At 44.0% G+C, this 12,779-nt stretch overlaps 1 protein-coding gene across 7 annotated transcripts in view; it reads left to right on the top strand.

Annotated features, from left to right (window-relative positions):
- Nucleotides 1-12,207, top strand: part of LCP1 (lymphocyte cytosolic protein 1) — a 96,060-nt gene extending 83,853 nt beyond the window's left edge. For all 7 annotated transcript variants that reach the window (XM_043477848.1, XM_043477845.1, XM_043477850.1 and 4 more), the window contains exons 14-16: nucleotides 4,581-4,704; nucleotides 7,878-8,002; nucleotides 10,047-12,207. In XM_043477848.1, coding sequence (XP_043333783.1) covers nucleotides 4,581-4,704; nucleotides 7,878-8,002; nucleotides 10,047-10,179 — 382 coding nt within the window. In that variant the 3' untranslated portion in view covers nucleotides 10,180-12,207. The remainder of the gene's footprint in view (nucleotides 1-4,580; nucleotides 4,705-7,877; nucleotides 8,003-10,046) is intronic.
- Nucleotides 12,208-12,779: the final 572 nt, after the last annotated feature.

The following is a 12,779-nucleotide window of genomic DNA, read 5'->3' as shown; positions in this document are numbered from 1 at the left end:
ACAATCTTAGGGCTCACCACATTCGTTTTCCTTCTCTCAGGGACCCCTGTTTTGTGCTTCCTGTTGTCCAAAGTCTAGACAACACCATTTTATATTTTTTCATTCTGTTTTATGTGTTTAAGGCAGAAGGGTCAGTCTGGTTCCTGTTATTCCATCATGACCAGAAGCAGAATTTCCTGCTACTTCTATAACAGAGATCTTTAGATATCTTTTAGTTGTTCAGTCGCTCAGTTGTGTCTTTGCAACCCCATGGACTGCAGCACGCCGGGCTCCCCTGTCCTTCACTGTCTCCCAGAGTTCACTCAAACTCGTGTGCATACCTTTTAGAGCCAAATATAAATTTGATTAATGTGAGAGCTCTGTGGATAAATTATTTAATCAATAGTAGAATATAATAAGATAAACAAATGGAAGATAAATGATGAGAAAAGTAAACAATTTTTGGTACAAAAGCATGAGCCTGGGGAGAATTCTAGATAGCAAAGCTGTAAGCATTAACTAGTTCACTTTTACATGCTTTGCTCTTTGCCTCCTGTACTGATAGCCCTGAGCAGGCAGAAGTCTTCCATTCCTTAATTAGAACCTATGTTAGAGTGACTTAATTAATTTTTCTACCTGGAAGGAAGCCCCAGAAACCATATGTCACATTACATTATATCTAACCAGGTAATGGCAGAGACAAGGTTTGTCATTTCCTGAAGCACAGAAGCTCTATTCCCAGGCCACTGTCTGCAGGTCCTAATATCTATAATGGTCCTCAGAGTACTTACGTCAGTGTTCCCAGGTGATGGAGGGTGATCAGCAGTGATCATAATCACTACCTGATTTACATTTGCTTTATCAAGTATGATGTTCCATTACCCTCTTCTCAACTGGGATCTCTTTAATGATCAAAGGCGGATGTCATAGGCTTCTCTGGCACAGAGAACACCAGAGCTAAAGCAGCTTTAACTCTAGTCCCTGTTACACTGCCTGTATCTAGAACTTTGCTGAAAATTCCTAAGAGCTGTCCTTACCAGTGTATTTTCAGAAAAGCCTTCTGAACTCCCCACTATTTTATTTCCCGCATATGTTTAATTCTTAACAGAATGGCTTTTGGTACTGATTGCTTTGAAAACCAAAGTCTTTCTAGTTGTCACAGTTAAATTGACTCTTGGGTCTGAAGATGAAAGCATCTTTGATATTTTGTTTTAGTGACTCAAAAAAATACTCAGACCAACTCTATTCTATTTTGAATTTCATAATATTTGAAAATCACCTTGTAATATGATCTTTGTTCTGAAAGTTTTATAAAAATGTGACCTAACATCACAGTTTAAGGCTGGTATATATGTAACAAGGGCTAGTTTGAGCTGAGTCTCTTCCTGATTAATAAGTCCTATTTCTCATTCTTTACTGTACAACAATTGAGGGGACTTCCCTGGTGGTTCAGTGGTTAAGACTCCAAGGTGCTAATGCTTGGGGCATGATTTGATCCCTGTCAGGAAACTGAGATCCCACATGCTGTGTGGCATGGTCAAAGATTAAAAAATAATAGTAATAATTTCCTATAAGAAAATGGATAGATAAATTCCTTACTGTTGAAGGTGATGAAATGACTGATAATTATGTAAATTCCAGCAGAAGGGAATTTTTTTCTTTCTCTGTGTGCCACATATTAACAGATCTAATAAATTTAGAGCCAGTTCTAGCTGAAATTTATTTCACTGGTTTGCACAGATGTGTTAATTTGGTCATTTATCTGTACAATAAATGGCATGTCATTTTTCCCCCTAAAAACAAATGAGAGCCTAAACCTCCCTTTCCCCCTCGGTAGCTTGGAAATTGGTCTCAGATTGGAAAGCTGGCAGATTGCATGTGTATAAATTTGGAGACAAAAGCCTGAGGCAAGAAGACTGCCAGCAGACAGCAACAGTAGACTCCAGCAAAGGAAGGCGAGTCTGCGGCAGGCAAAGGAGGGAATTCTCTCCAAATCAACTAGGCTGTGGACAGTGAGTTGGGGATAGGTCTGTGAAAAGCAGAGCAGCTAGGGTCACTCTGGGCCCCTCAGGGTCACATGTTATATAAATAAAACCACGAGTTTGATGGCAGGAAAGCATGAAAGTCATAATCACAGCCCCTTCAGGCCCACATCCCATCCATCCCCTGCTGTTGGATGAGGCCCAGCTGGGACTCATGGGGCCATTTCATTTTTTTAATCTTTATTGGAGTGTAATTGCTTTACAGTTGTATTAGTTTCTACTATACAACAAAGTGAATCAACAATACATGTACATGCATACGTGCTCAGTCTCTCAAGTTGAGTTGGACTTTTTGCAACCCCATGGACTGTGGCCTGCCAGGGTCCTCTGTCCATGGGATTTTCCAGGCAAGAATACTGGAGTGGGTTGCCATTTCCTCCTCCCAAGGATCTTCCCAACCCAGAGATTTGAACCCACATCTCTTATGTCTTCTGCATTGGCAGGCGGATTCTTTACCACTGAGCCACCAAGGAAGTACCCCCCCCCCATTTTATTTTATGGTAAAGAAAAGTTGCAGAAGCTCTTTTCCTTCCCATCGCCAATGATGGGGAAGTGCTTTCATCTGAAGAAAGTGGGTCATTACTCCTTTTTCAGAGATAACACTTGAAAACCGTGTGGGAGATCATGAAGCACGGTGTTTTCCACAGAAGCAGTAACTGGAGGGAGATACCTGATGGATTATGTAAGCAAAACCCCGGGCGGAGGGTGACCTCATTTAGGGAGACCCTCCAGACAGGCCGGAGACTTGAATTTCAGTTTGGACGACGCACGCTGAAACCCTAGTCTTTCGTGGGTAATTTGACCACCTCCCCCTCACCCTTAACAAGACTGAACCGTGAGGCCAGCCGACCTGCCCACTTGCTCACTGCTTGCCTCTCTATTTCCTTTTTGAGAGGGATCAGCTTGGGGGATGGTGAGTTTTCTCCGCTCCCTGGAATTTTAAGAGCTTGAAGCATCGTAACGTTCCCCACCACCACACTTCTCATAATCATGTGTCTCAAAGGCAGTTCTTACTCTCAAACTAGAGATTAACTAGAGATTAATTTCTACTTCTGTATTATACCAAGGAGACTTTTATGTTTTTTCTTTGTTATGTTAGCTGGTTGGGCTTTTCTTTTTTTATTGACCTATAGCTGATTTACAACGTTGTGTTAATTTCTACTGTGCAGCAAAGTGATTCAGGTATACATGCATATGCATATATATGTATATTTATACATTCTTTTTCATATTTTTTCCATTATGGTTTGTCACAGGATGTTGAATACAGTTCTCTGTGCTATACAGTAGGACCTTGTTGTTTATCCATTCTGTAATTAACAGTTTGTATCTGCTAACCCCAAATACTTCCAATACATCCCTTCCCCACCCCTTTCCCCCTTGGCAGACGGAAGTCTATTCTCTGTGTCTGTGAGTCTGTTTCTGTTTTGTAGATAGGTTCATTCGCGTCATATTTTAGATTCCACATATAAGTGATATCATATGGTGTTTGTCTTTCTCTTTCTGGCTTACTTCACTTAGTATGATCATCTCTAGTTTCATCCATGTTGCTGTAAATGGTGTGATTTCATGCTTTTTGTGTCAAGTAGTATTCCAGTGTGTGTGTGTGTGTATCTTCTTTATCCGTTATCAGTGGACATTTAGATTGTTTCCATGTCTTGGCTATTGTGAATAGTGCTGCTCTGAACATAGGGGTGCATATGTCTTTTTGAATGATAGTCTTGTCTGAATATATGTGCTTGGGCTTGCCTAACATTGAATTGTTCCTTGATTTTCATGATTCCTTTAAGAAAAGCACCACTGGTTCAAAACCTTTGCTTCATTTTTCTTTCCCTGCTTCCCTTCTGCTTTCCCTTCCCACAATGATGGTGGTATTTGCTCTGCATCACACTCTACATATAAAGGTCTATTTTGTTATTCTAAAAGGAACTAGTGTTATTACATATTCTTTTTTCCTCAAATGTAATGGTATCCAGGCCATATTCTGCGACAGGGAAAAATAAAAAATAAAAACTTCTATGCTGGCAACTCTGTGAATAGTGAATTCTTTTTCTTATTTTTTTACATTTTTATTGGAGTATAGTTGACTTACAATGTTGTGTTACCTTCTGCTGAACAGCAAAGTGATTCAGTTATATAAATACATATATCCAGGCTCTTTTAGATTCTATTCCCATTTAGGTCATTATAGAGTATTGAGATGGAGAAGGCAATGGCACCCCACTCCAGTACTCTTGCCTGGAAAATCCCATGGACGAAAGAGCCTGGTGGGCTGCAGTCCATGGGGTCGCTAAGAGTCGGACATGACTGAGTGACTTCACTTTCACTTTTCACTTTCATGCATTGGAGAAGGAAATGGCAACCCACTCCACTGTTCTTGCCTGGAGAATCCCAGGGATGGGGGAGCCTGGTGGGCTGCCGTCTGTGGGGTTGCACAGAGTCGGACATGATTGAAGCGACTTAGCAGCAGCAGCAGAGTATTGAGAAGAGTTCCCTGTGCTATACAATTGTGAATTCTTTAGTGAATTTTCTCCAGAAATCATGCTTGGTTTTGTTCAGGTACACACTGAATATTCTTGAAGAAATTGGAGGTGGGCAGAAGGTCAATGATGACACTATTGTCAACTGGGTGAATGAAACATTGAAGGAAGCGGAGAAGAATTCATCCATCTCTAGTTTCAAGGTAATGTGCTTTGTCTCCTGCTCGCAGCCACCTGAGCTTTATGCTTATCTTTATTGCTTTCACTCTGCCTTTAAGAGTGACCTTCAGTATGAGGTCTTTGAGGCACCCCTCCCCATTTTGATTTTGCTTGAATGACCCATTATATTGTTTTGATGTTCATAGGCCGTTTCATTGACAAATTTCTTGCCATTTTCCTCCCTAATAATTAGTTTTAAAAATCCAGTCATTTTTTATAAGGGATTTTAGGCATTGTTCTTCCAAAGTAATGTAAAATATAGTATTTTGTTAAGCATGCACAGCTCCATGGTTCAGATTGTTAACATGTTGATGGAGAAATGTAAAATGCCAGAAGAACTCTCATGGGGTATTTTTTTTTTTTTTTTTGAGAAAAAAAGCAGTTGTGTACTTGTATCCAAATCCCGTTTTTATTAATAACAGCATTATATTTTATTACATTTCTTATCTCATGTTTTAAACATTAGCTGGATTCTTCCTCAGGGGCCCTGGGCACTTGATCCACAGTATAGTGTCGGCGTCCCATCATAACTACATTTTCTTGATTTAAAGGTCAAGATTGGGGGAGGGACCCCTTCAGAGTTATATTAACAGGGTGAGTGAGGCAGTTTGTCATAATGTCGATCCTCTGCTTCAAAATCAAGAGAAGAGTGAAAGTCTCTCCCCTCCCAGAAAGGGCAGGGGGTGTATCTCTGGGTTGGGCTATACCAGGGGTGCCTGGACTCTGAGCTCAGCACAGGAAAGAGCCAGCCCTCCACTTACTGTTCGTCTGGTCTGAAGAGCTGAGCAGAGACTGGTGATCGACATGAGCAAATCTTTCCAGAAAGAGATCAGGGAAGGCAGTGAAGAAGGGCGCTCCCAGGATGGACTGCACTCTGAGGACCAGGGCCTTCTTGTTCACAGAAATCATAAAGATAGCTTTACCATTTTCCTGATTTTTTTTTTCTTTTTACCGCTTTGCGTGGCATGTGGGATCTTAGTTCCCTGACCAGGGATCGAACCTGTGCCCCATGTGACGGAAGGAAGCACAGAGTCTTAACCACTGATCCAGGAGGGAAGTCCCACCATTTTCCTGATTGTATAGTGAGGAATCTGGGACTCATTTAACTCCTGAAGTCACAGCTAGTAATTGCAGGTGGTGGCCACTAGAGGGGGTGGGGGAAGCTCCTTTCCCTGCAAGGTGGGGTTCTGGAGCAGAGTGTCTGTAGGTCACGTGACCATGGCAGTGACCCGATGGTTAAACAGTCCCGGGGAGTGCGTCTCTTGGTAGAATAGCTGCCACTTTACAGGAACACAGCCCATTGCATTACCCGGAAGTTTCTGGGGTGTTCCTCTTAGGAATGTTTGACAATTCTTTTCTCCTTGTGATGCCCAGGGTGAATTTTCTCCTGTCTTCTCACCAAGTCATTACAGAATAGGTCAAAAAAAGAAAAAAAACATGAAAGGAAAATGCCAAATTAGCCCCACATTGCTTTTTTTTTTTTCTTTTTTTTATTGATTTATTTTTGTTGTTTTTTATTTTTTACAATGTTATGTTGGTGTCTGCTGTTCAACAATGTGAATGAGCCATACTTAAACATATATCACCTCCCTCTTGAGCCTCCCTCCCCTCCCCCTGTCCTACCCCTCTAGGTCATCACAGAGCACCAGACTGGGATTTTAAGTGAAACCTCTCAAAAAAGGAGCATAGCCCACCCCCCGTTAGCCACTGTGGAAACAGTCCTGGTTCCCCCTCACCTATGAATGCTGCTGACTGCTCACCATCATCTCGCTGCCATCAGCCGCCCACGACTGTGGGAAGAAAGTAGGGAAGAGGCTGAAACTCCAGTCTCTCCAGTTTGCTTTCCTTGTGCTTCTTCACCAAAAAATTTTGTGGAGATAGAAGCTCTGGCTAATAATGGAAATGAGAGTATGGTTATATGTACTGATTTTAATTTTGTAGTAGGACTGCTATTACCTGGGCTTCCCTGGGGGCTCAGACAGTGACGAGTCTGCCTGCAGTGCAGGAGACCTGGGTTCGATCCCTGGGTTGGGAAGATCCCCTGGAGAAGGAAATGGCAACCCACTCCAGTATTCTTGCCTGGAGAATTCCACCGACAGAGGAGCCTGGTGGGCTACAGTCCATGGGGTCGCAAAGAGTTGGACACGACTGAGCGACTTTCACTTGTATTACCCAGAAATAAGTAAAAAGGGACTCATCCTATTTTTTATGTTATTTTATTATTATTATTTCATTCATTTTAATTTCTTGGCCATGCTGCACAGCTTGTGGGATCTTAGTTCCCCGACTAGGGATCGAACCCATACCCCCTGCACTGGAAGAGTCTTAACCACTGGACCGCGACCAAGGAAGTCCCTACCCTTCCTATCTTTTTTTTTAATATTTTTGTACCTCTGCAGAGGGCCTGTGCTGGAGACTTAGCATCTTGTTTCTTGGTTAGAATTGATTCTGATTTGGACCCTCGAGGTATGAGGTGTTTAGACTTGACTATGCTCAGATGGGGACACGCAGTTGCCTCTTCCTGTCTGTACTCACAGGTACCCAAGAGAGAGAGCAGAGTTTTGTGCATTCACAGCTCTGAGTGAACGACTGCCTGACTGTTGGCAGACAATAGGTTTCCTCTGCATGGTGACCCACCAGGAAGCTACTGACGCCCCCTAGAGAAACAGCACTTGGTTTGTAACGCCTTGTGCCACACTGTGGCATTTCCCAGACCAGGACGTATATATTTCATATTTAAGAGGAAAGAGAAGGGACTTTCCTGGTGGTCCAGTGGTTAAGTCTCCGCACTTCCAATGCAGGGGACACAAGTTCCATCCCTGGTCAGGGAACTAAGTTCCCACATGGCATATGGAAAGTGAAAGTGAAAGTCGCTCAGTCTTGTCTGACTCTTTGCGACCCCATGACTATACAGTCCATGGAATTCTCCAAGCCAGAATACTGGAGTGGGTAGCCTATCCCTTCTCCAGCAGATCTTCCTGACCCAGGAATCGAACTGGGGTCTCCTGCATTGCAGGTGGATTCTGTACCCACTGAGCTATGAGGGAACATGCCACATGGAGCAACCAAAAAATGAAAAGAGCCACCCACTCTCCTTGAGCCAAACAGGAGTAACTTGGGAGCATACTGATGAAGCCCACGCTTTCTCTCCGTGCAGGACCCAAAGATCAGCACCAGCCTGCCAGTCCTTGACCTCATCGATGCCATTCAGCCAGGTTCCATTAACTATGACCTTCTGAAGACGGAGAACCTGGACGAAGAAGAGAAACTCAACAACGCAAAGTATGTAAACAAGGCTGAGGTCAGGGAGGGAAGGAGCGGGTAGCTGTGAGGTCTAGTGCCCATGCCTCCATGCAGACAATTTCGTTTCACTACTGATGCTTTTTCTTCTCATGACTTATTGCGTCCCATCACCCTTATATTTCCTACTGTGCAATGACAGTTTAAGGCTCCAGGTGTGAGAGGGAACATGACAAAAAAACAACTGATAACAATTGAAATGGAAAACAATTGACTTCCAACTGATAAGCAAGCCTACAATTTCATAACACTAATTTCCTTATCATAATCTATAGGAGGTTTCCTGAGTAGAGTTTGTACATGGTGGGTGCGGAGTTAAACACCCTATTTGTGAATATCCATGGATGTGCCTGGGCAACGGTGGGGTTCAAGGCCAGAGTCTTCACTGGTTTGAGAGCAGCTGCTGCTTGTTACACACAGTGTGAGGGTGGTGGTTGTGTAGTCACTAACTCTTCTGCAACACCATGGACTGTGGCCCGCCAGGTTCCTCCACCCGTGGAATTCTCCAGTATTCTTACTGGAGTGGGTATCCGTTCCCATCTCCAGGGGATCTTTCCCACCCAGGGGTGGAACCCAGGTCTCCTACATCGCAGGCAGATTCTTTACTGTCTGAGCCGCCAGGGAAGTCCAAAATATAGAATCCTAAAAATGGCTATGGTGGCAAGATCATGCATTTTTTTTAAAGTTCCGTTTTCTTATTTTTGAGCAACTTTTCCTCTATATTTTATAACGGAAAAATTAATTGTACTTCATTAATCATTAATATAGAGGAAGTGACTGAGAGATGGACAAGGAGAAAGAATGGGGTACTCTTGCCTGGAGCTCTTAGATTAATGTGATCACTAAAGTATGAGTAAAGTTATTTCAGAAGAGTGGAGGGAGTCACAGGGCCTCGGGTGGAATGAAGAATCTCTGGAGCAGCCATTGTAAGAGGTTGCTAGATAACGAACGAGCAGAATAAAAGAACTGCCAGATAATAATAGTGTGGGCTCATTTGCAAGTAGACTACAACTAATAAAACTATCTTCCTGTAACTATAAACAGAGCAAAAATATTCTGATGCAGCTATGGTAATCTTATGTGAAAAATGTGTAATATAAAACTCTGGTTATTCTACGATTATAGTAGCATAAATAAATACACATGCATGTGGGCAAGAATTGGGATGGAAGAAGGAAGAAAATAATGGATGGGGGGTAGGGTGAAATTCCCTGGAGGTCTAGTGGTTAAGACTCTGAGCTTCCAAAGCAGGGGGCATGGGTTTGATTCCTGGTCAGGGAACTGAGATCCCATATTCCTTGCAGCCAAAAAAGATTAAAAAATAAAGAAAGAAAGAATTGATGCATAGGGTCATGGTATTACAGATGCCTTTCCTCTTTTTTTCTGCCTTCTAAACAATGTTCTGTAGCTGAAGTGGAGTCTGGAGTCTTTCCCTAGCACACACTCTTGTTCAAGTCTGTGACTTTTTCTGCCACAGTGGAGCCCAAGCAAATAAGCACCAAAAGTGGTGGGAGCTAGGAAGCTCTTTAAGGACAAATAATACATTTGGTAATTATCATAAGGCTGGACAGCAAGTTTGATGGAGTTGGGAGCTTTGTCAATTTAAGACTTGCCCACAAACCTCGAGAGGAAGCCAGTGATTGATTGGCTCCAGCCGCACCAGGAGTGACCTCGGCATAGTGGATAGTTTACAGTATAGAAGGCTTCCCTGGTGGCCCAGATGGTAAAGAATCTGCCTGAAATGCGGAAAACCTGGGTTTGATCTCTGGGTCTGAGAAGATCCCCTGGAGAAGGGAATGGCAACCCATTCCAGAATTCTTGCCTGGAGAATTCCATGGACAGAGGAGCCTGGCGGGCTACGGTCCATAGGGTTGCAAAGAGTCAGACGTGACTGAGTGACCAACACTTTCACTTTCTTTCATAGAGTATATAGTGTATATTAAATAGAATGACAGTAACTCTGACCCTGTGGGGTCCCCTTCATACTTGCTCAGGCTCCCCTCATCCTTCCTCTTTTCTCTTTTAGGTATGCCATCTCTATGGCCCGAAAAATTGGAGCGAGAGTGTATGCGCTTCCAGAAGACTTGGTGGAAGTGAACCCCAAGATGGTCATGACCGTGTTCGCTTGCCTCATGGGGAAAGGAATGAAGAGGGTGTAGAGCCCAGCGGGTGGGCCGGGGGGGTGTGCGTGGGTCTCTGGCTGCTCAGGGCCGGGTGCTCCCAGGAAACACGGGAGGAGTCAGCCATTCCAAAGTTTCAACTTGATGACATTATACACGGTTCCAAAAAAAAATGTATGTCTGTTCAGCCAAGTAGCCTTCGTGTATTTAACAAAAAGTGCTTTATTCTTTGCAAAAGAGCCAGTCTCTTACAAATATTTTTTTTATCTTTGAATTGATTGCTTCTTTGAAAATGTAGAGAAAAAGAGATCTTACTTCCCAGGCACCTTTCCTGCCTTTGCCATGTAGTCGGGTATAGAAGCCTCAAATGTAGTTCATTTTAACATAATCTTTCAAACCAGCTTACATTGTCTGCCTTCTTGTTCGGGGTGAGAACCAGGAGGGGAGAATCATCAGAGGGGAGAATCGTGAAACCAGCCCTAAAGCTGGCTTCTGGAGGCCATCATTTGCTCTGTTACAAGCCTCCTTCCTGCCGCCCTTCCACCTGTGTCTACCTGTTGTGACTTTGCTCTCCACCTCTGCAGAACCTGCCCTCTCTGTGGCACACCTCTGCTGGCCACCCTCCTCTCTGGGCCTTCTGGGTCATCTGACAAATCAGGCTGTATTGGGGTCCCCAAGAACGTCTGGTAACCTCCAGACCTAAGATCATTAATCATCAGAGCATTTTCTCAGAACTGTGTCTGCTAACCTCCAGAACTAAGACTTATCATCAGAACATTTTCTCAAAGCTAGGGTCCCAGATGTCATCAGATTTTATTTTTGCAGTCAATGAGGAGCCCTCTGTTTTTAACTCTAGGATCTGGGCTCTGACCAGGTCTACTATCTTAAATAGCGTGCCTTCAAATACATTCTTACTGTTGGTTTAGGGTTATGTTCAAGGAGGGTGTCATTGAGCAGCAAACCACTAGAGGGTACTGTGGAGTCATAACAAAGTTTCTGATCTCAGGTGCTGCCTCTCTTGTGTATTTAGCCCTGTGTTTTAGGTCTTGGAGAAGGAAATGGCAACCCACTCCAGTGTTCTTGCCTGGAGAATCCCAGGGATGGGGGAGCCTGGAGGGCTGCCATCTTTGGGATCGCATAGAGTCGGAACCGACTGAAGTGACTTAGCAGCATTAGGTCTTGGAGAAGGAAATGGCAGCCCAGTCCAGTATTCTTGCCTGGAGAATTCCGTGGACAGAGGAGCCTGGCTGGCTACAGTCCATGGGGTCGCAAAGAGTTGGACACAACTAAGTGACTAATGCTTTCATTAGATCTAGTTATTACAGTGTGGCTAAATATCTGGTGACTGGGAACTGACTTGCTCTGATTTCATTTGCTGTTAGATCATAGTGCATGTGATGTCTGCCGGGCCATAGGATCAATGTTTACTTTTTTGGTACCCCCAAATTCCCAGGGGTCATATGTGCCAGTGAACAGTGCCCCCACCTCAACCCCAAACCTGACCCCCACCAACACACTCACATACACACATACCTAGCCAGGCGTCAAGCTGGCTAGGAACTGGCACAGTTGCTTTATGAAGAGTTAATTTACTGGATATTTAAAGAATTCCTAAACAAAACCCAAGGAACTCAGTGCTCTTGAGCAGTTCTAATAGACTGCAGTTTCCTTGAAAACTTACCAAAGGCTAAATATCAACAGAGCATTGGGCACCAATGCCAGACCCCTTCTGTCATGGTGGAAGGGCTCATGGAGGAGGTATCTGCTTTAGGGGTGGTGTGTAGTGGAACTTAGTCATTTTTCAAAGCGACTGAAATGCATTGCCCTGGTCTGCTCCTTGTCAGTGGGCTCAGGAAGCCGAGATATGGCTTCTCCCAGCCCATAATCTGTATTTCTGCTGCATCTGATTGCAAAGTGGTTGGCTTTGTCTTAATCTGCACTTAATGTAGCCCCCAGACAGTTCTCCCCCCATCTGCCTCCAGGAGGAATGTTACTGCCTTAATGGAAAATGAAGAAAAAATAATGCTCAATCAAGATCTCTCCAAATAAAATGTTCCCCTTATCAGACGTCTTCTGAAGGTTTCATGAGCGTGTACTGTAACTTATTCATTCAGCCAACATGCACTGAGGGCCTGTGTGTGCCAGGTTTTGGAAATATGCCCATAAATGAGGCAGGCCTTGAGCTCAGCTGATTGAGAGAGACTGATCAGGAAAAACAAATCCACGGACAGGTGCTATGAGTAATTGATGAGGGCAGGGTGAGATGGGCTTACCCAGAGGAAACCGCCAAAGGAGAAATATTTTAGTTGAAAGTTGAAGAGTAAGTTGGCGGGAGTCGGACCAAGAGGAGGCTGAAATGAAAGGTAAGACACAAATTCTCAGAAACACATGGAACCCACTTGGGCCCAAAAGCCAGACTTGGGGATTGGTGTGAATGGGCTTCTAAGAGATTTGAGGAGGAATCTTTGGGGCTGGCGGTCCCTGGCGTCTCCTCCCTAGTCTGGGCCTCACACTGGCTGGCGGGGGTGATGCTGAAGAAGGATGCATGCAGAGGATGCTCAGAGGGCTGAAGAATTCTGCTGTAACTAGCTCCCTCGGGCAGTCTGCTGTTTGGCCTGGTTACATCCTGACTTCCCGAG

Source organism: Cervus canadensis, chromosome 9 (genome assembly GCF_019320065.1).
Source record: "Cervus canadensis isolate Bull #8, Minnesota chromosome 9, ASM1932006v1, whole genome shotgun sequence".
Classification (NCBI taxonomy): domain Eukaryota; kingdom Metazoa; phylum Chordata; class Mammalia; order Artiodactyla; family Cervidae; genus Cervus; species Cervus canadensis.
This window is presented reverse-complemented; position numbering and strand designations above follow the sequence as displayed.